Raw genomic sequence first — 22,079 nt, forward strand, 5'->3', positions numbered from 1 at the left:
AAGACCACAAAGAGTAGCACAATTCTTAAAACCCTCAATTTCAGCAGCAGAAATGGGAACCCCCAATCTATCTCCAAAATTCAAAGGATTATTAAAATCCCCACACATAAGCCAAGGAGAAGATATCTTATCCCCGATTCTAATCAAATCATCCCACCATTTTTATCTATCATTCAAATCATTTGAAGCATAAATGAAGGTGAAAAAGAAGCTGACAGAAGAAGAGAGACAACATACCAAACAATGAATAAACTGACTGGAACTTTCAACAACGTTGACATAAAATTGAATAGGATTCCAACCCACAATGATTCTGACAGTAATTTATGCTGAATATTAGTTGAGATGCCCTAACCCTCACAAATAGACTGATAAACACTAGGGAAACCCCCTAGTTTTACCTAGGTTTCCAAGAGACCAAACAGACCTACATGATTGGAAAAGAGAAGATCCTTAACATCACCTTGCTTGGTCTTATTGTTGATCCCTCAGAAATTCTAGCAACAAATTATATCCATTAGCCATAGGAAGAGTCACCCTCCTGGCTACATGGTCACCGTTCCGAGGACTGATAATAGAGTGATCAGAGAGCTCCTCCTCATCAACCTCATGAATGATTGAGCATTCCGAGGACTGATAATAGAGTGATCATTGAAATGGGTCAAGGAGTTAAGGATGGGAACATCCCCAACAACGGTGGCCTGACCTGACTGAGCAGGAGCAGTTCTAGTTGGAATATGAAAGCCATTCGCATCTCTCCGAACTGGAAACCATCTGGCAACAACTCTTCTAACCTTGCAATTAGCCTCAAGGTTCCCAAGAGAGTTGCAAGTAGGACAGAAGACATGTTTCCACTCATAATAAACATTTTGAGACACATTCAACCCTAATTCATTTCTAAATGAAATGCAATCAGGAAGCTGATCATGGATAGACACCTCAACAGGAACCCTAGCATATTGAAGCTTATCACCCTCTGAAGTAGCCCTGTCAGCTTTAACAAACTTCCTAATCAAACTCGAGATTTTTGCTAAAGCCTTCTCACCCCAGAATTTGAGGTCCAGATTAAGGAATTGAATCATATCCAAACTGGGGCATGAGTGATGCTCTCTTTCGAGATGTCAATGTCTGAAACCCTCGGTTTCATTATAACAGGTTTGCTATCAAACATGCTCACACCAGTAGCAAGTATTCTATCCTTTCCCTCAATCGTGTTGAAACAAACTATGAAAATTCTCTTAGCAAGAAAAGAGATTGTTGAGATACCCCCTCTCCCCCAGACGCGACGAGCATAACCACTGAAAACATCTAATGGCGGCGACGCGCCCAAAACATAGCACAAAGTAGCAGATCCCCAATGCTCAACTTTCCTAACAATATCATCAAATTCAATTTGCCACCTCCGGAGAAGGAGCTTTCTCCGACACCGTCGTCGTCGATTATTGCTTAGATTTCCCAACCTTGCCCTTCTTCGCCGACCAAATTTTCTCTCTTGCCATGGCTACGGTTGAACATGAAGGAGAGAGGGCGACGCTTCGAGGAGGTAAAAAGTCGCAAAAACCCTAAAGCGAGAGACCTCTCTAGAAACCGATTTTTATCGATTACTTGTTTAAACTTGGTGGGTCCTAAAGTTAGACTTATTCAGGTATAAAAAAAGTATGACTTATTCCTATCAAATTTTCTCGTCGTCAAATGTTCGAATTTTTCTTTCTCCATTTATAATTACTAATGCACACGTGAGTTATTCGAAAAAAGGAAAAAAAACAGGATTATTGGAGTTTTATACGGATACATTAGACCTGATCAAAAGGCGGGCCGGGACGAGAACAAAAAATCTGCCATTGTGTCGGGTCGGGTCAAGCTTCGGGCCAATTTTGTGCACCCAAAATCCGCTATTTTGGCCAAAAAATAGCGGATTTTCGGGCCAATTTCGGATCGGGCCAAATTTATAACTAAAATTATTGTTTTACGTTGTCCGAAGTCCGCAATTTTTTTATGAAGTTCGAAGCGGGCCGGACCTGAACATCGGGCCGGAATATTCTTCCCAAAACCCGATAATTTTCGTATCGGGCCAATGTTGATCAGCTCTAGGATACACATATTGATTTCATTTCATTCACATTTTGTAGACATACTCCGTACACGATACTGTTAGTTCTATCAGTTCTGTGGCCAATAAGAACATGTTACATGACAAAGAGTCCCAAAAAGAAGATGAAGCAAACAGTAGTGCAATTGTGCAAAGGACACTGCCAGTAAATTGGAATATCTTCATCTTGTTAATATTGTCATGTCTCCTACTACGGTGCTAACGGGCCGAGATTCAGCCGAGACCCGGCGCGAAGCTTGTCGAACTTGGAAAATTAACTTGAGCTCGAAACATTAGAATAGTGATCGGTTCTACTCGAAGCTCGATATGCTCGATCGAGGTTTGATCATCAAATGTTTAATTAAGAAACATGTTTATAATGTTTTATATGTTAAAAATTAATATTTATTAAAAACTAATTTATACAAAAAAATTAGTCCGTATTTTATAAAAAAAATACATGTATTAACTAAAAAAGAACTCGAGCGTGTTCACGAGCTTTCGAGCTGAGCCATTGATAGCTCAGACTTGGCTCGTTGTGATCTCTAGCCAAACCCGAGTTTGAGTCGAGCCTTGACCGTACTTTGTCTAAGCTAAGCATTGAGTAGTTCGCGAGTAGGCTCGGTAAGGGCTCGTTCCCCTATCTCCAACCCATGCTCGTTAATTCGCAATAATGAGTTTAATTATTATAGAGTATGATTGAGGACTACATAGATGTTCTATTTACCAAAAAAAATCTGAACTTATCACTACTTATAAACTACACTTATCTTAACTCATCTAATTCGTTAGACTTAAAACTTAGGCTCTATTCTGTTCGACTCATTTTGACTTATATATTTCAGAAAAAATAAGTTCAGATAATATAATTTCAGTCAAAATAAGTCCAATAGAACAGAGTCTTACTCCCTATATTTTTAAAAGTGAATTCTTGAAGTGCGATATGATTTCGCCAATTAAAAGAACATCGAGTCTCCTCTGTGACCAGCCACAATGGTGTGGCGCGCGCGCGCAACTACTTCGGAGAAGGTTATTGATTGGTGTTACTTGACTTTCTATGCGGCAGTTGGTGTTACTTATACATTGTATTCGGTGTTATTTTTCTTGTTTTATTGTAGTTTCTTCTAATTCATGTTAAAGGGTACCTGTATAAATTGGTGTTACTTGACTTACTATGCCGATGTTACATATACATTGTATTCGCTGTTACTTTTCTTGTTTTATTGCAGTTTCAGGTTAGAGGTTCCTTGTACGTATAGACTGCTTTACTTGACTTTCTATGTTGGTGTTATTTTATACATTGTATTAGTTGTTACTTCTTTTCTTTTCTTTTTTTATTGCAGTTTCATGTTAGAGGTTTCTTGTATAAACTGGTGTTACTTGACTTTCTATGCTAGTGTTACTTATACATTATACTTGATGTTACTTTTCTTGTTTTATTGCAGGTTTATCAATTTCATGTTAGAGGTTCATGGTATAGACTGGTGTTACTTGCTTTTCTATGTTGGTGTTACTTTTAGGTTCCGTTAACCATCACGTTGAGCTTATTTATAAATGTGAACGCACCACACCATCAAGTTGATGGTGTGGCTTGTCACATACTTCCTCCGTTCCTCAAAGGATGCATCATTTCTATTTGCACGTATGTCAATACGCTTCTTTGAACATTAATATCTCCAAATGCATATAAGTAAAAATTATAAAAAATTGATATTTGGAATCCTTGCATTAATACGAATTTAACAAAATCTCACTTGACTATGTTTTTTCTTACACGACAGTGGAAAAAATGATTGTCAAAGTTAATTGATGAATAGTGCGCAAATGAGAAACGATGCATCTATTGTGGAACGGATGAAGTATAAGACTTGAGATTAAAAGAATACTTGAAAATTTTCACATCGGTTGGACAAGGGATTTTATTTTATCTTTTATATAGTAGCTAGGTAAATTTTAATTTAAAACATGGGTGTACGTCGTCGTCGTGTACCTTGCCAACAAAAGATTTTGCACTCACAAGGTGTACAATAGTTTATTGTATATCGGGATAACTTTTATCCAACTTGTTTTTAACTTTAACCCATTTTTTTTTGTAATTTTAATATATTTTTATTAACTTTTATATTGTGGTAACAAAAGTTGATGGATAAATATTTTAAAGGGTAAAATAGTTACCTTTACTATGTACATTATTAGTGATTATGATGAATATTTTTTATTAAAATGAAAAAATTTATCACTAAAAATAAATAACTTTTACATATACCAACTTAACTTTTAAATATTTTGAGTTAACTTTATCTCGGTGTAAAACTAGATTAGATCCCGTGCACGCACGGATTTTGACAATTTTTTCACAAAATATTTAACTGAATATCTCCCAAACTACTGCATAGTTATAACATTTTTAACATATTCGTTTAAATTTATTCATCTAATATACATATTTAAAATGCTAATATGGTAATTTGATCAAAATAGTGAGTGCTATATTTTCTATTATTAATATAGCGATTTGACTAAAATATTACTAATTTAGAATAATTATTATTACGTCGTAGCTATTATTGCCATAATTTATAAACTTAATTTTGTTTCCATGCATAAATATTTAATAAAAAAAAGGGCAAAGAATAAAAATAAAATAAAATAGATACACTTTTTGGGAAAGTGGTTTTTAGCGGGAAAAAATTGCACCAGAAATTGACACATGTCATTCCTGGTGTCTCTTTTAGTATATAGTAACTAGTCTTATATGCACGCGATGCGTGCGAGATTATATAAAAACTTAAAATTGATTACAACCACTAAATATAAATATTAGCTTAAAAAAATATTCACAAAATTCATATTAAAAAAAGTTAAAATAGTGAACAGAGTAATCATGTCTTTATCTCTTGCGATGACTCTGCTTTCATCGTATTGTAATCACTGTTACTGAAACTCTCGCATCATTAAATGAACCACCAGAATTCTGTTTCTCGGTTTCTTGAAGCTCCAAAACAATATTCAAAGAATCTACTTAAATTTGGAACATCGCCATATTAGCTTCACCATATACATGTGTATGCTGACGACACACAGGAGTTCTGGAGGTGATATTGCATTTTCTCATTGAGCTAAAGAATGAGCAATTCAAATCTTTCCAAAATCCTGGAAACAATAAGCAAGATGATAGGCAAAGGAAAAATCTATCAAAAACCACATGAGTGTGCTGTAATGAAATTAAAAATAAAAATAATAATAAGCTATAAACTTCGGGTTCATGAAAATTGTTCAACGCTAGTAAGTGGGTTCATCCAAGCATCATCTTAATGTCTTGTATTGAAATTTGAAATCAATCAGGTCATAGGCAAGAACTTTCCTAACTTAACTTCCAAGATTGCACAACATAATCAAACTTCACTCGTGTAAACATATAAAGCATAATTCAAAATTGGATCATCTTCATGTCTTGCTGGCCCAAAAGCTTAATAAGGTAAAGGTAACTACATCACTTATTTCAACACTTAAAGAAGATTGACTGCGAAGAAAAATCAGAACCATCAAGTGTACGAATTTTACAGTATTTTGTCTGCAAAAGACCCTCCAAACTGCACATTCCAATTGAATTTTTCAAATTTATTTTCAGAATTCAGTTTTTTCTAACCCTTAAATTTCCAAAAAAAACTCAATTCTTGACTTAAATGAAGTAATAACACACAAAATGTTCCAAAAGTCTCGGTTTCTTGAAGCTCCAAAACAATAGTCAAAGAAATTAACAGCAAGTTAAACTCAACCAATCTGATGGGAGATGAATACAACAGAGGTTCAAGTCACGCTCCAAGTCTTATAAATTAATGGATCTGAATTTAGCAACTGAATTTTTGTCAGATGTTCAAGAACACTACAAAGAGCATATCAAATCTTTCTTTGAAGCCAAGGCCTCAACCAGAGTGCTCTTTTCTGAGCACTTTCCCTATACATTGAAAATTTCATTTTGGTTTAATGAATCATACACTAAGATTAATTCAGGCATCAAACCTGCAATTGGAGGAAAACCAAAAACTCCAGAAACCCAATCATATCCAGAAAAAATTCAAAAAATTAACGAAAATTGCAATTACATTATCACCAAGATAGCTTGACCCTAGGTTTGCATTCAACAATACACGAATTTTAAACAGGTGTTCTGTACAATGAGTTACCTGGGTATACATTTGTCACCAAAGTCATTGGTTTCGCAGTGTATGATGCCGCGGGCTCAAGTGGAGGAAGGAGGTCGGATGGGCTTAATATCACCTTAGTAGTGAATGGTTGCTGCAATGAAGTTGGATCATTCAAAGGCCCACTGGTTCTTCTTAATCTCCGCCTCCTCTTCCTCGGTGAAATCGTTCTTGATATGGAAGATCTTCCTGATCTCCTCCGGGGTTTTTCTTTTGATCATATCGGCCACGGTTTGGCAGGTTAAATCCAGCAGACTCTTGATGTCCAGGTAATTAGCAGCCAAGATCAGGTCGAACAGGGTATTCTGGTCAAATTAAATCGTCAGAAATTAGGGTCAAATCAAATCAATAGAATGAAATGTGCTAAGATTTCTACTAAAATTCAAACAACAGCAGCAGCAAACACAGCTGCAGAACTAATCAGAACTGAACTAACAGCAGGTACACATTCAGCAACAGCAGGCAGCAAACACAGCTGCAGAACTGTACTGTGCCTCAAGGTGCTAAGGTTTTCCGCTACAACAGCTTTCTCACTCTCAACACGTTTCAAGGTCTCATTGGCTTCTAACAAAATCGTATCCCAGTTTTGATGCTAATCACTCATGTACATTATTTAATTAGAAATCTATGATGAAAAACGTGCAAGGTGTACCCTTAGTTTTTTTTGGATTAAGTCAAATTTTTCTTTTTGAGAAATCACACAATTTGAGCAAAAATAAATTGAATTAAAGAAGCTAGCTTAATGGAAGCTTCCAGAATCTCTGTGCCCTCAAGCTATTTTAAATTAGTTTAGGATACATAGAGTATTATCTACAACTATTCTAGTTTGGTACTGAATTTCGGGGTTTAGATTTTATCCCATTTCAAGAGAAACCCAAATCAATCTGTTTCCAGAAATTTCGTTCATAAACCAATTCAATTAAATTCCATACCACAAACCCAGAAGAATGTCAGTATTGGGACTAAAGCATTTCAAGACTACATCAGCTTACAGTCATAACCCAATCTTTTCGACTACACACACTTACAATAATTACAACAACGGGAATGTACTCGTCACCAAACTCAAACCAAAACCACACTAATTATTGCAAAAATTCATCAATTACGAATCATAAGGCAGTACACTATTAACCTTGTTCAATAAATCGAGTGCTACAAAAAACAAAGCAACCCAAGAAAAGTTTGCAACAACAATTTAATGAAACACCAAGTCACAACATAAAATTATTGAACAAATTATGTAGCAAAAACGTAAAATAATGTAACCATGCGACTATAATGCAAAAAAGACGAACCTGATTATCCCATGAAGTTGCAATAAGATGATTAGCCTTGGGACTAAAATGAAGGCTTGACACATAATCAGTTGGTGGTTGAGGCACCTGGAGTTCATAATTTAACCACAATTTTCACATTATTTTTTTTACCCAAAAACTATTGTAATTCAGTATTTCAACAATCTAAGATCATGAAGACAAAAAAATGAAAAGTACATCATATGACTTAGTTGGATTTGTATTTTGACCCAAATTCGTAAGAGATGTAAAATTCGACATTAGAGCTGAAGAAAATAAACAATTGAACAAAATATCAAAGGCGGTTAGTCAAACTTAATCAAATTTACAGACAATAATATAGACCAATTTAAAATTTCCCCAATAAATTTAAATTCTAATTGATTAGGGCTTCAATTGAAAATCACAAATCCAACCATAATAATGATGAATTTCAAACTTAATCAAATTTACAGACAATAACAGAGTAACGGTACTGCTCAATATCTAATACTTCATACTAATGAAAAAATAGAGGCGGGAAAATAAAACCAATCCCCTGCAGCAATATCATTGGTTTTTTTTCATTTGTTTCGGTCAAACACACACATTAGAGCAGCATTTCAGTCAAACACACACATTAGAGCAGCATTTCATTCAAGTACACACGTAATAGATTGTTGAACAATTTGCAAAATACCCAACAATCAAAAAATGTGAAGAGAGGAGAGAGAGTACTTTTGTTAGAATGGTTCAGACATGAGAATGATGTTAATTTCTTCACTCAAAAACTCGTTCTTATCAAAATGGGTCACTCTGAATTTGCAAGAATTTGATAGCCATATAACCAAAACTCAATTAAATTGAAGAACAATAGAATAAATGTGTGAAAATTGGAATTAAAGGGGAAAAAGGGTGTCAACTAATTAATTGAGTGCTTATTTGTAGCCCAAGGAGCTTCATTGCCTTAATATCAGTAATGTTAAACTCGGCAAAGTTTGATGATATCAGTACATAAATTTGAGATATAATCACCAGCATCCAAAGACCACAAATTTCAAAAATCAATAGAAAATAAAATCCGATTAAACGGTGGAAGCTGCTAATTTAAAAAACAAAATTGGCAAAATCAAGCATCAAATTTATCCAAAATTCGATTAACTTAGAATTCCAGATGCAAAACACCAAACTCAAAGAACGAAACCCAGATCAAAATTAATGGCGTAATAAATACCTAATCATCGGTTTGTAGGAACCTTAAATTTGGGATTCTGCTCCACAAATGGTGGTGGTCTTTGATAAAGAACTGATGCCGAATCAAGATCCCAGCAGTTAGACCCCATATCACATACTCTTTGTAACTGTTTCATAATCAAACTAATGAATCAAGTACTTGCATCACATCCATTCTCTTTCCTCCGCTCTGTGATTTTCATCCTGAGATAACATTCCAACAGAATATGTCAAAAGAAAGAAAGCACGCAAAAACATGTATCTTGAAGGAAGATCTTAAACCAAAGAGCAAACCTTGATGAACATTTCCAAGGGAGCATCAAATATTGTTTCTACCTCAGCAGCATTTGGATCTGGCTTGAATGCATCCTCAAATCTGAACTCGATTTCTTCGAAAGATTTAAAAATTTGAAATCGAAATATTTAAGAAATAAGAGAAATTGAATGATTTACCTAATAGAGACGGATGTAGCGTGATTCTGAACTCGATTTCTTCCCCATTCACCAATTAGATCTCGAGTTTTTGTTTATGGATTTTTTTCGAGCATTTTGATGTTGCAGAAGATGAATAGATTGAAGGAGAGGATCTGATGGAGGAGAGAGCTAGAAGAAAACGAACGGGAGGGAGGAGAGAGAAGAAAACGGGAGGGAGGAGAGAGAAGAAAACGGGAGGGAGGGTAAAGGGTTTGGGTTGCAGGGAGGGAGGAGAGAGAAGAAAACGGGAGGGGAGAGCGAAGGCCAAAGATTTGTGTTGCAGCTGAAGTGTGAAGGGTACTTTCGTCATTTTGTTTGGGGACACGAAAAGTTAAGTTACCAAAACGCCCTCAGCTGTTGACTTATATAATAGAGATATATATTAATTTACGGTACACCGCTTTGTGCCTCGCCAATTATCAATGCCATTTTTCGTTCATTTAGGATAGTTTTTAAATAAGTTAAGATAAAGAATGGGGTCTTACCTTTGCAATTTTTCACCGTGAAGAACCTGTACCTTTTTTTTCACCGTTAAGGACCCGTAAAGAATATTCCGGCCAAAACTAACTAATAAATCTGAAAGTTTAGTCCCCATGGTTAAAAGGTTAGTCCCCGTGGTTAAAAGGTTAGTCCCTTACACGTGTCAACGTATTATTTACGGTGCAATAAACATAAACCAATTAAGCCCTTACATGTGCCACAACAAATGGGTGGAAATAATGCAAACCGTGTCATTGAAATTTGCTAAGCTAAATAAAATACATCAATTTTTATTATCTAATTGATCAATTTTCCATATTTGCGTTCTTTATTTTTGCTTTCTTTTCTAGTTCTAGTTTTAGTTCTGTTTTGCTTATTTTTCCTTTTGCTCCATAATTCTGTTTTCGGCTTAACAAATCATTTCGTGGGATAGAAATCTGGGGTAGAAAGACATAGGGCAACACTTTCGATTTGAGAAAACCATTTCATGTATGTTGGTGCCTTTGGATTGCAATTCTGCAATTTGTTACTCCCTCCGTCTCTTTTTGTTCTTTACGTTTTCCTTTTTTGCTATTTCAAAATATTCTTTACATTTCCTTTTATATTATCACATTAATGACTTAGTATTCTATCAAAATTTGTGTCCAATTATTATTTTAACCAATTAAATTTATTGGGTCATTTAATATCTCACATTTTTCCATTGGGAAATTTAAATTTTCTCATTTCCCAATATCAGAGTTTTTATAAAAGTGGAAAGATTATAAATAAACGTAATTTATCTTGTTTGAATAAAAAAATTGAAGAATCTCGATGCAAATTAATTAATCGTTAAAACGCGTGAAAAATATCAAACGTAAAGAACAAAAAGAGACAGAGGGAGTAGTTATTTAGTCATAGATGTTCAGTAAAAGTTTCCTTGATACTGTCTATTGTACCTTTTAAGGACATTAGGCTAGAGTGTAAGCCATTTTATTATGCCAAGACACAAGTAAATTATGACTTTTATACATGTTCTTGCACTCATGGATAGTTGGATACAAATATATCGTGTGTAATGAGCAAGAGTTCTTGTTTTTTTTTGGTTTTATGCATCCATTAATCCATTATGTTTGTTTTCATCTCTGAATTTCACAACCTCTGCTCTTTTCTCTTTGTTTTGTTTTGTTGGGGTTGGGGTGGGGCTGTGAGAGGGTTAATTATTGGAAGTCCGGAAGGTAGAATTGCATGGCATATCATCTCCTGAAGGGCTTTGTTGATGGTGATATAGTTACCTTGTTTGACAAGGATCAATACAAAAATATGTTGATGATGCCTTTTGTCTAGGATAAAAATTAACAATACATTTAGGATAAATAGTTTAATGACACTGTGAAGCTAGAACACAAAAAATGATGTGTGTTGGACTTAACCGAGGAAGCAGTAGGCAAAGTTCATTTCTTGGACATTTTAAATCAATGTAAACTTTCAAATTTTAATTAATGCTTTAATTTTTTGATATATAATTTAATTGTGCTATGGTTAAAGTTGAGTTAAAGGTGAGTTAACTTGCCGGAAAGTAAAGTTGAGGTCTCAAAGGGTGAAAAAAAAAGTACAAGTATCAAAGGGTGAAAAACTCAAAAGGTGAGTCCCCAAACATTAGCTTAACTCGTTTTTAAATGGACAAAAGTTAACAAAATAAGCGTGTTTGATGTACAAGTATTGTACATATGTTTTTGCATTATTCTTTTATTGATGGAAACATTCGATCGCTTTATTAGTCTTTTATTAATCAACTTTTCCACCATAATTGCAAATGAGTGAACGGATTCATACAATAACGTCACAATTATAGACCAACTAAATTGATGAGATATCCTTCCAACTTTGCTTTTACTCTGTATTACATAATGTCGACCCAAATTAGAAGATTTTTTTTTTTTGATGTAAAGAGTGCCACAGACAGCAAGATGATGTACACGGAAGTTGATCTTAGGTCTTGGGTATTACCTTTTAAAGAGTTTACCAACTAAGGGGTGTTGGTTAGAAGAGGTTTGAGGAAAAAAGAGCTTTTTGAGGTGAATTAGAGATTTGACTTTTAGAAAAAACTAATTGGGAGTGTTTGGTTAGGAGAGGATTGGAAGAGGGTTTTGGGGTGAAAAAGCTAATTTTGAAAAAGCTCAATATAGGAGCTTTTTGCAATTAGAGGTTTGAGAAAGTGGATGAAAATGACTATTTTGTCCTACTATTGCCTATATATAATTACAACCACTATCAACCTTGATACCCTACATATTTTTCTCCTAAAAACATTACTCACACTTTCTTTTTCATTTCACCCTATTTACTAGATTCGTTTTTTGTTGTAAAGTACTTTTAAGCAATTGAAGTATATTGCAATCATGCTTAAAATGATCACTACTAATTAGAGCTGTCAAAAATCGACCCGACCCGAAAACCGACCCGAACCCGACCCGAAAATACTGGGTCCTGAACAAGATTTTGTGACCCGTAACCCGCTTTTATCCGAACCCGAGCAACCCGAAAATGAATGGGTCAAAACCCGACCGAACCCGTTTTGGACCCGACCGATTGAAAATCATTGTATTTATAGTAATAAATGAGATTATGAGAAAATTTAAGCATAATAGACACGTTGTTTTTACTATTTTTGTGTGTAATATGATTTTAATTTGAATTATACGCCATTTTATGGTTGAATTTGACTAAATATAAACTTTCGTAGGAAAATTTGTTAATTTGTCCCAATATTTTGTATATTTATAACCTAAATTAATGAAAATATAATGCGCGTTTTAAAATCTCTCAACCCGTTGGGTCAACCCGAACCCGAAAGTTTTGGGTCTTGAACAAGCATTTGCAAACCCGAACCCGAAAGTGACCGACCCGATTCAACCCGAACCCGAAAGTAATTCTTTACAACCCGACCCGACCGACCCGTTTGACAGGTCTGCTACTAATATCTCTCTAATTGAAAAATATATATTATTAAAAAAAATTAAATTAAGATTTTTTTTAAAAATAATTATTATTTATTTAGTCAATGTTTATTAGAAAAATATAAAGAGAAAACAAATTAACACAATAAACTATTTGTCTAATATTAATAAGAAACAAAGTATGTCAATGTCCTTAATGGTCATTTTACATATTAAACAGCTAACATCTATCAGCTAATTTACCAAACACTTTTACACAAACCGCTAATGCAACCAGCTAGTCAAATCAGCTAATGCAAACAGCTAACCGCTAACAACTAGTCAAACCAACTATCAGCTAACAGCTAACAACTCTTAATCAAATAGGGCCTAAGTTAGTATTGATTGTGTGTGACAACTCGATCTAGGAAACACATTTAAAGGATAAGCTTGTAACTTGTAAGACATCTTGGAGTTGTCAGCTCCCACTTAACTAATCGAAAGTTACATGATAAGATTGTCTAAGTGGAAGAAACAAGTTTTTAATTCCTCTTTGTTTGTTGAATATGATTAAATCCACTTATCCACATGCATGTTACAAATTCGGCTATAGATCGAAACGGATGTGAAACTAGAATGGGATGTAATAACATTTTCTTCGGGATAGATCTAAATGCACATGACATATGCCTCAATAGATAAAATCGGATATCTAAATGTGTAAATGTGATTAATGGAAGAGATGATTACTAGCAAGAAAAATTGGGGGAAAAGACTAAAAGTAGATAGAGACATGAAAACATTAGTAATAGAGTTATAGAGTCCTTCATGTGAATATGTTGGCCACATAAGAGCGCAACATCACTTTAATTTGGTGGTAAGAATCTTCCATTAAATCTTTTTCGTAGGAACACAAACAACACTTCCAAACCTAGCTTAGTTGCAATGTGAGGTTGTAAATTAAGGACTTCCTAGCCATATATGCTAATAATGTACGTAGCTAGCTTAATTCTCTGCGCTCCCCTCTCTTGTATGCACCGCCTATATGTCCGAAATTAGTTGTTTCATTGTCCTGACGTTGATCTTTAAGAGTATCTACAATGGTGTATTAATTGGATTTCTTTTGTTTGTAGCTTTTACAAAGCAAAGTCGCTCTACGTAGAAAATAGGTTGGAAACATGGATCGGAGTTGTAAGCATTAGATATCTACCAAGCTAATGTGTTGAGCTCACCTAACGTCAATTAGTTGTAGCTTACCGTTGTTGCTCTAATATATATACTACATTATGTACTTAGTTGAGTAGCTTTCATTGTGTCCAACCTTGACCATCACGTAATTTCTGCAGTGATAAACTTCTTCTTCTTAGAAAATGTAATTATAAATCAAATTACATACGAAGTCATAAGGTGTAATAAATCGTTATTTCGAATATTAAAGAAAATAGTAATATAGACAATTATTTATGAACAAGCAAATGTATTTCAGGTGATATTCTCTAGACCTTATTGAAATTGTGGGTCGGGCCAAGTTCAGGCCGCGCAGTAAAAAAATGAAAATTCCATCCTATTATATGGGACTGGGCCAAACAACGGGCCAAATTTTCTGCCAAAATCCTTTAATCCGAGCCCAAAAAAGCATAGATTTCCGGCCATTTTCAAGCAACATCAAATCTATTACTATATACTAAAAGAGACACCAGGAATAACACGTGTCAATTCCTGGTGCGATTTTTTCCCGCCAAAAACCCTTTCCTAAAAAAAATAAATTATTTTATTTTTATTATTATTTTCTCTCCGTTCGTATAAATGTTTATAAATAGAAAAAATATAGGATTACAGAGTATTAAATATGACATTATTAGACAATTTTGGTAATATTTAGTTAGATCGTCATATCAATAATAAAAAAACATTCTTACTCAATATTTTGTTTATATTAATCATATCAAATATTTAATTTGGTCAAATCAACATATTAAACATATAAAATATATAATACGTAATAGAACGAAAATTGTATATTATATGATAAAATGAGTATGTTCGAGAATTATTAATTACGCAATAGATTTAAGGGGTAAATATTTCAGTTAAAAAAAATGGTCAATTAATAATTTTAAAATAACCGTGCGTGCACGGGACATAATCTAGTTTATAACAAAATTTCTAGTTTTCAACCGCTCAAATCCCGCCAAAAGAATTTTAAAAGCAGGCTATATCGGAAAACGATCTCGAAAATTCATCCCAGCTAAAACCCGATATTTTTTGGGCCGGGCTCAATACGATCAGGTCTACTGAGTACGGAGTTGTATTCTATAGGTCATGTCGTCATGATATCAAGTGATGAATTCTATTGGACAATCAGACATCCTGCCATACTTTCACATGCCTACACCCTACAAAAAAAATACTTTGTGATTGTTATTGGTTAACCCTTCACCGTCTCTAACCACTTAAGAAACATATTGGACCTTTAATTTGCAACTTCACATTTTTTTCCCCTTTTCGTTTCCTTTCTTTTAAATAGAAACTAGTGTGTAGACCGGGTACGTGTTGCCCCGGATTTTGACTTTTATTCGGGTCTTTTTTTTAATTATGTGCACGTAGAGATGGTGTCAACATCAAATTATGATGGTGACATAAGATTAGTGGCCGATCAACAACCTTCCAGATCTAAAACTCACATCCAAAAATCTAAACATAGCCGGATCTTTTTCTTCAAAGTAATAACTGTACATTTATAAATTAAATAATCATTCCCTTTTTTGCATTCACTTTTATTCAATGTATTGTTTATTGTAAAAAGAATATATTTGCTTGCATATAAAGATATTACACAAGTTGTAGTTGGTTAAGATGGTAAGAAGTGTAACTTTTAACAAAGAGGTCTTGTGTTCGATCCTTGTTAGATGTTTTTTGGTTGTAATGAAATGTCATGATGCTAATTAGTGGTGACGTGGCGTAATAAGGAGAGATATACGTGACACGTATACGTTATTCAAAACGCCTTTTAATATATTAGTATAGATTAATAAGCTAGCTATAAATTCAAGGACAATGTATCTCTATTCGATAAGGTAAAGTGTATATCGAAAAGAAAATAATAAAAAAGAGAAAAATAATGGAGGGTCTTAAGGAGTGTTCATTAACAACAACCAAGGATGTTTCTCTTCAAGAGCTCAAACTAAGGTTACGAGACTTTGCTAGAGTCAGAGGTTGGGAACAATTCCATAGTCCAAGGAATCTACTATTAGCTCTTGTAAGTCCCTAATTGTTGTTCTAGAGCTTTTTGGTCGTAGGAACTAGGAAGATATATATGTTTTTCACGAGTTTGTAATATTCAGGAGTTTTGCTTTATGATCGAGAAGATTACAAAAGTATTTGGTTGATTATGAGAACTAGAACTTTCTTTGGAATTTTTCACTTAAATTAAATAGTTAAATGGCTGATGCATGTAAGTTTGATCACAAATTCTTATTTATAATGGGTGTACAATAAATATTGTACACCGGAGTAAAAGTTAACTCAAAATGCTTAAAAGTTAAGCATATATATGTAAAAGTTATCTATTTTTCAATGATAATTTTTTTTATTTTAGTAAAACTTATTTCTTCATACTAACTAATAATGTATAAAATTAATCATTTAACCCTTTAAAATATTTATCTATTAATTTTTTTTATTAATATAAAAGTTAATTAAAACTAGGTTAAAGTTACAAAAAAAGGGTTAAAATTAGCTGGGTGTACAATAAATTTATTGTACACCTTGTGCGCACAAGACCTTTTGAAGTTTGATTAACATGTACTCCGACCCGAAATATACAAGTCCCTCCTATTTCGTGCATGAGAAAGAAAAATTTCAAGAAAGCATGAGATTGTTTGGGAATTTGTCAACAAAACTATTTTCAATATTTTAACTTCACGTACCTTTTTTTTTATACGGAGTATCAACTAGACAACTAAAATTGATGCAATTATATATATTTGCTCGTTATAAATATCATTGTTGTATATCGATGTAATTGTGTATATTCCCTAGTTATAAATATCAATATAACAAGTCAACTAACAATTCCGAATAATGTACTGAGCACATTTTTTACTTTTATGACCGGCCTTTCAATTTTGACCATTAATAAACATAAACTTTTAATTTTGACCATTAATAAACATAAACATACACGTATTTGACTATTAATATCTAAACATACATGTTACGATTTTGCGTGTAGGTGGGAGAAGTGGGAGAGCTATCTGAAATATTTCAATGGAAGGGAGAAGTAGCAAGAGGATTGCCTAATTGGAGTGAAGATGATAAGGAGCATTTGGAAGATGAAGTTTCTGATGTTTTGCTATATCTAATCCAACTTGCTGATGTTTGTGGCCTTGATTTAGGAAAAGCAGCTTTAACCAAGATTAACAAAAATGGGCAAAAATACCCGATTACCCATCAAAACATATAATTCTGGCCAAAAGTACCCAATTACCCATCAAACCCGGGCTACAAACTTTTGAGGTCCTTAATATGTTTGCGGCCCAACCCAATTTTCACTTTGTTTATCCTAATTTTGTTTCAATCAAATAAACCTTTTTGTTTTTCTTTATTGTGTATTTTTTTTTGGTGATAATTTTTCTTCATTGTGTTGTGTTGTTAATCGATACTTCGTATTATTTTTCTGGTCTTTTTGTGTGGTGTCCTTTTTTTTGACATAGACTAAGTAATTCTTGTGTGGTGTTGCTACAACAGTATACAATATACAAAGTACAAAATATATAATTTTGGTGCAGAGAGCCATAAATAGTACTTCCTCCGATTTTTAATACTCGTAACGTTTGGATTTTTAACACTATTCACATATTCTACTTTGACTGTTGATTGTGATTTATATGTGAGATAAAATATATTGTTGTGGGATCTTGTTAGATTCATCTCAATGTGTATTTTCAAAATATCAAATTTTTATACTTTATAGTTAAAGAGATTTAAAGATATTAATAATTAAAGTTGTCCATTAACATGCGTAAAAATGACAAACGTTGCAAGTAAAAATGAACGGAGAAAGTAAATGATATAGGTCACATGTTTGATTCGATCTCATATCATCAGTATATCAATTTTTTTAACCAATTAAATTATCTAGTTAGTATCTCGTAACAATTACTACGTAATACAAGTGTAACATAAAGTACATCAACACTTAAGGCCAGCCCGACGATCTTGTAGCCCTAATCTTTTAATATAATTCTCCTTTGTTTGTGTTAAAAAAAAAACACTTAAGGCCAGCCTGTATTAGAAATTGGAACTTGTAATTGAATTTGGAGGTCACAAGTGTAACAACTAACAAGCGTGACTAGGCAAATGTCCATGTTCGGCAAAATTAGCGGTAGCGGGTAGCGGATAGCGGATAGCGGTTCGAGTAGCATATATCAATTAATGGTAGCGGGTAACGGTTAGCTGTCAAAGTAGCAACTAACTGATATGTGTGTTCGGTAAAAGTAGCGGTTGGTATTCTAAAATAAAATAAAAGGTATAATATTATTTAAAACTGTATTATAAAATTTGTCAAAAGCTACCCGCTACCATAAAAACTACTAATTTTAACGTTTGACAAAAGCTACACAAACGCTACCTCTACCGCTAATCGCTACCTAAACCGCTATTTTGCCAAACACTTACAAATTTTATAAGTAGCGTCTTGACTACAAATTTTATAAGTAGCGTATTGATTAGGTCAAAAAGCTACCCGCTACCTCAAACGCTACTGCGCTGCCGAACACGCCATACTAGTGACAATTTGAAGGTTGCATTATTTTACCTTCCCCACACTCGAAGTGTTTGGACTCTTTAAGTAGGGGTGTAAGTGGATTGTGAACAAGTCTAAAAGCCAATCCAGTTCAGTTCAACTTGTCGGACTGGATTGCACTTGAAAATTTTTGGATCGAACTTGGACTCAAATTTTCAAGTCCAATTACTTTTGGACTGGACTTGGATTCAACCTTTTGTAGTCCAAAAATCTAATTAAGTCCAAACTTTAAAATTTTATTGGAAAAATTAACATTATTAATCCCAACTATGGGTGGTCTTCCAATATTAATCCCAACTAGGTATTATTCCGGAATAATCCTAACTATGTGGTTCCTCTTCTTTAAACAGTCCAGGTGAACAGGCAACCTTTAAAACCGGTTACCAGATTTTACCTCCTTTCTTCTTCCTTCAGTAAATGCTTACTCCATTTCCCTTCTCAACTACAATTTTCTTGATCTCTTTGTATTAACTCCATGACCCTCCATGAATGAACTCCCTCCTCAGCCATTGTTTTTTCTTGTAACAGGCAGACTAAATTACAAACCATAACAAAAGTACTACTAGCAAAAGCACGAACTAAATTTCTTGAAATAACATCAGGCATTAAAACATGGGAGTTGGAGCATAGTTTTTTTTTCCTTGCAGGGGTACCAAATCTCTTCGAAAAGGCTGGATGGACGACGCTTTTGAGCCAATATTGTTCCTGCAAAAAACAAGAGTTTTTAAGGAATTCAATTCCTTATCCCACCAAAAACACCAATTGAACAAATATCATACTTGTTCGTCTCGCTGGTGAAAAGTTCTCCACTTCTCCCCATAAGTTCATTGATCAATTCAACTAATCACATCGAACACTTCCCCCTTTTATGTCTCTTCTAACCCTTCCTTAATTAAGCTTGACAAGATGAAGACTCATGGAAGACCCAAGTTTGACCCCAATCGGACCCTCGAGATTCTCCGCCACCCAATCGACGCCCAACAAGTCGTCGCTGATATGCAAAACGCTGCTTCAAACGGCAGAAAGATGATCCTGGTGGGCGGACTAGTTGGCGAGATCTTCTTTTGTGCGGTGCCTTTCTCCCCTGCCATTATTCTCGTCGTTGTCCTCTTATCTATATGTTGCTGAAACTTTAGTCACTCTCTCTTCAATTCAATTGTTGCTGAAACTTTAGTCTCTCTCTTCAATTCAATAATAATTTGTAAGATTAAGGCAGAAGAATGAAGGAGAAGGCAGAAAAAATAGAGAAGGAAGAGAAGGAAAGAAAAAATAGAAAAGGAAGAAGAAAAGAGAGCTTCAATGAGAAGGAAGAAGCCTTAACAACGAAGAAGAAGAACAAGGGAGTGGGACCACAATTGATGAAGGTTACCGGCATTAAGGGGTTCTAAAATTACTAAGACTGTTTAAAGAAGGGGAACCACATAGTTAGGATTATTCCGGAATAATACCTAGTTGGGATTAATATTGGAAGACCACCCATAGTTGGGATTAATAATGTTAATTTATCCAATTTTATTTACATGTAAACGCATGTAATTTTATAATTATTGTTAAATATGTGATTTTGAGTCTTTATTTACTACGGAGTATGTGTAATGAAAAAAAATAACCAAATATTACACTCCGTATAAAACCCATGACACAAAAATATTCTCTCGCCCTCTTTCTCTTTTGTTATATCTCGTTGTCCGTGATGTTGATTATTGAGCTTTAATATATTTTAAATTTTATATTTTTTTAAGAACTGTAAAATTTTTCGAATAAGTATTTAAACGTGTAAGACATATTGTTATTTGCAATTATATCTACTGCTTAACTGAATTTTGACTATTTATTTTCCCTTTATGGAAGAATGACTTATAGTATACCCAATATTCAATACTTGTGTATTTTATTTTATGTGTCGGAAAAGTTAGTCGGTAACATTATTATTTGCATTTATGTTTGACCTTTTGAGTTACTTTTTTTTCAGTTAAAATAAATATTTTTTCGAAAAATTTAATCGGATTGGACTGATTTCAGATTCAAGAAAATTTATATGGATTGGACTTGACGGGACTCGAAAAAAGTTTGGATCGGACTTTGACTTAAATATTCAAGTCTTAAAAATTTTGGACTGGACTGGACTGGACTTAGACTTGGCAAAATCCAATAAAGTCCAACCAATTTAAACTCATATATGTAAGGGTTTGAGAACAACATGTATATTAGGAGTTTAAGGTCACCATGATTTTTTATTATAAAACATACCGAGTAAGTATTTATATTGCCTTTGTCCAATTTATTGTGTCTGCGCTTATAAAAGCACACAGTGTAAAGAGGTGCTTTGATTTTTGGCTTTCGAATACTTCGTACGAAATATTATTGTATTTAAAAAGTAGTATGATGTAAAAGTGTAGGTATTATTTCAAATATTATTTAAACTATTTGCAAAAATTAAAAATATACAAAAGGTTAACCAATTAACGATTTTTCCTACATAGTCCGCCGTCCCAAAATATAGTATCCATTTGACTAAAAACACCAGAATTAAGAAAATTCAGACATGTAGTGAGTATTTGATATAAAGCGATTCATGGGTGGATTTTGCATAATGTACTACGGAATAACTATAAATATATAGTGCAAAAATTCCCAATAAGTTTCCATTAAATATCAAGGCTGCTAAGCTAGAGGCCTTGGGTGATTAATCACTATTTTAATGAGACGGACTAAATGGCTTCGAAAAGGTTCCAACGATAATCTTATACCGTTATTATCCAAAAAGATGTTTTAGGTAGCTCCCTAAGTCCAATAAATCATTTTGGATGCAAAAGTTCTTTGTGGAGTGCAAAAATTTAAATGTCTAATGGATTTAGGATTGACAAAGCCACGTATAAGTATACGACCGAGTTACTCTATCATTGTATTTGACATTGTTCGGCCAAAGTATGACACAAGACTTTTTTTCCCCGTTTTGTGACAAGGAGTCGGGAATAGGTTTCATGGTCCACTTTTTATTTGGGCAATATTTTCCGGTAAACAAATCTATACTAGTGTATTAAAAGGCGTTGCCGAAAAAGTTTATGTGCCACGTAGAACTCTCCTGTTTACGCCATGTCATCGACTCACCAAGTTTATTGATGTTATTGACAACCAAAAATCAATACAATGAGGTTTGAACACAAGTCCTCAAATTTGGAGAATAACTCTCATTACCATCTTAACCAACCACTAATTGTTATTTATCCATACACATTAATTTATAAATACATGTTAACATGAAGTCTAAAATAACTACATCTTTATGTTACCTTTTATTTCTTATGAATTATATTAGAATAATAAAAATAATTCAAACATTAGGAATACCATGAATTAAACATGATATCATAAGTCTCATAAGCATTATCTTATTAATTTGAAGCACTTATTCCATTAGAAAAATAAATTCAAAGAATTGTAAGATGATCTAATTGAAAAATTACTTGGCAATTTGGCATGATAAATTACGGAATGTACATGTGTAGTTGATGAACTTAATAAATATTTTCATTTACTTTTACAGACTACATGTATTTTAGTCAAATATTGAATTGAAAAAGAATCTCAAATTAT

General features: G+C 33.7%; 1 protein-coding gene and 1 long non-coding RNA gene across 2 annotated transcripts; one reads left to right on the forward strand and one right to left on the reverse strand.

The window, feature by feature from the left end:
- Positions 1-4,986: 4,986 nt before the first annotated feature.
- Positions 4,987-9,474, reverse strand: LOC130462048 (uncharacterized). The gene is made up of 6 exons (XR_008922163.1): positions 9,258-9,474; positions 9,099-9,180; positions 8,806-9,008; positions 7,593-7,679; positions 6,277-6,599; positions 4,987-5,242 (listed from the first exon to the last, which is right to left on the reverse strand). It is a non-coding gene; the product is annotated as an uncharacterized lncRNA (long non-coding RNA).
- Positions 9,475-15,740: 6,266 nt separating this feature from the next.
- On the forward strand, positions 15,741-17,360 carry LOC110799116 (uncharacterized). The gene is made up of 2 exons (XM_056828437.1): positions 15,741-15,935; positions 16,911-17,360. Exons 1-2 carry the CDS (start codon positions 15,798-15,800, stop codon positions 17,139-17,141), a joined length of 369 nt encoding a protein of 122 aa, XP_056684415.1. The 5' UTR covers positions 15,741-15,797; the 3' UTR covers positions 17,142-17,360.
- Positions 17,361-22,079: the final 4,719 nt, after the last annotated feature.

The sequence above is a fragment of the Spinacia oleracea genome, chromosome 5 (genome assembly GCF_020520425.1).
Source record: "Spinacia oleracea cultivar Varoflay chromosome 5, BTI_SOV_V1, whole genome shotgun sequence".
Classification (NCBI taxonomy): Eukaryota; Viridiplantae; Streptophyta; class Magnoliopsida; order Caryophyllales; family Amaranthaceae; genus Spinacia; species Spinacia oleracea.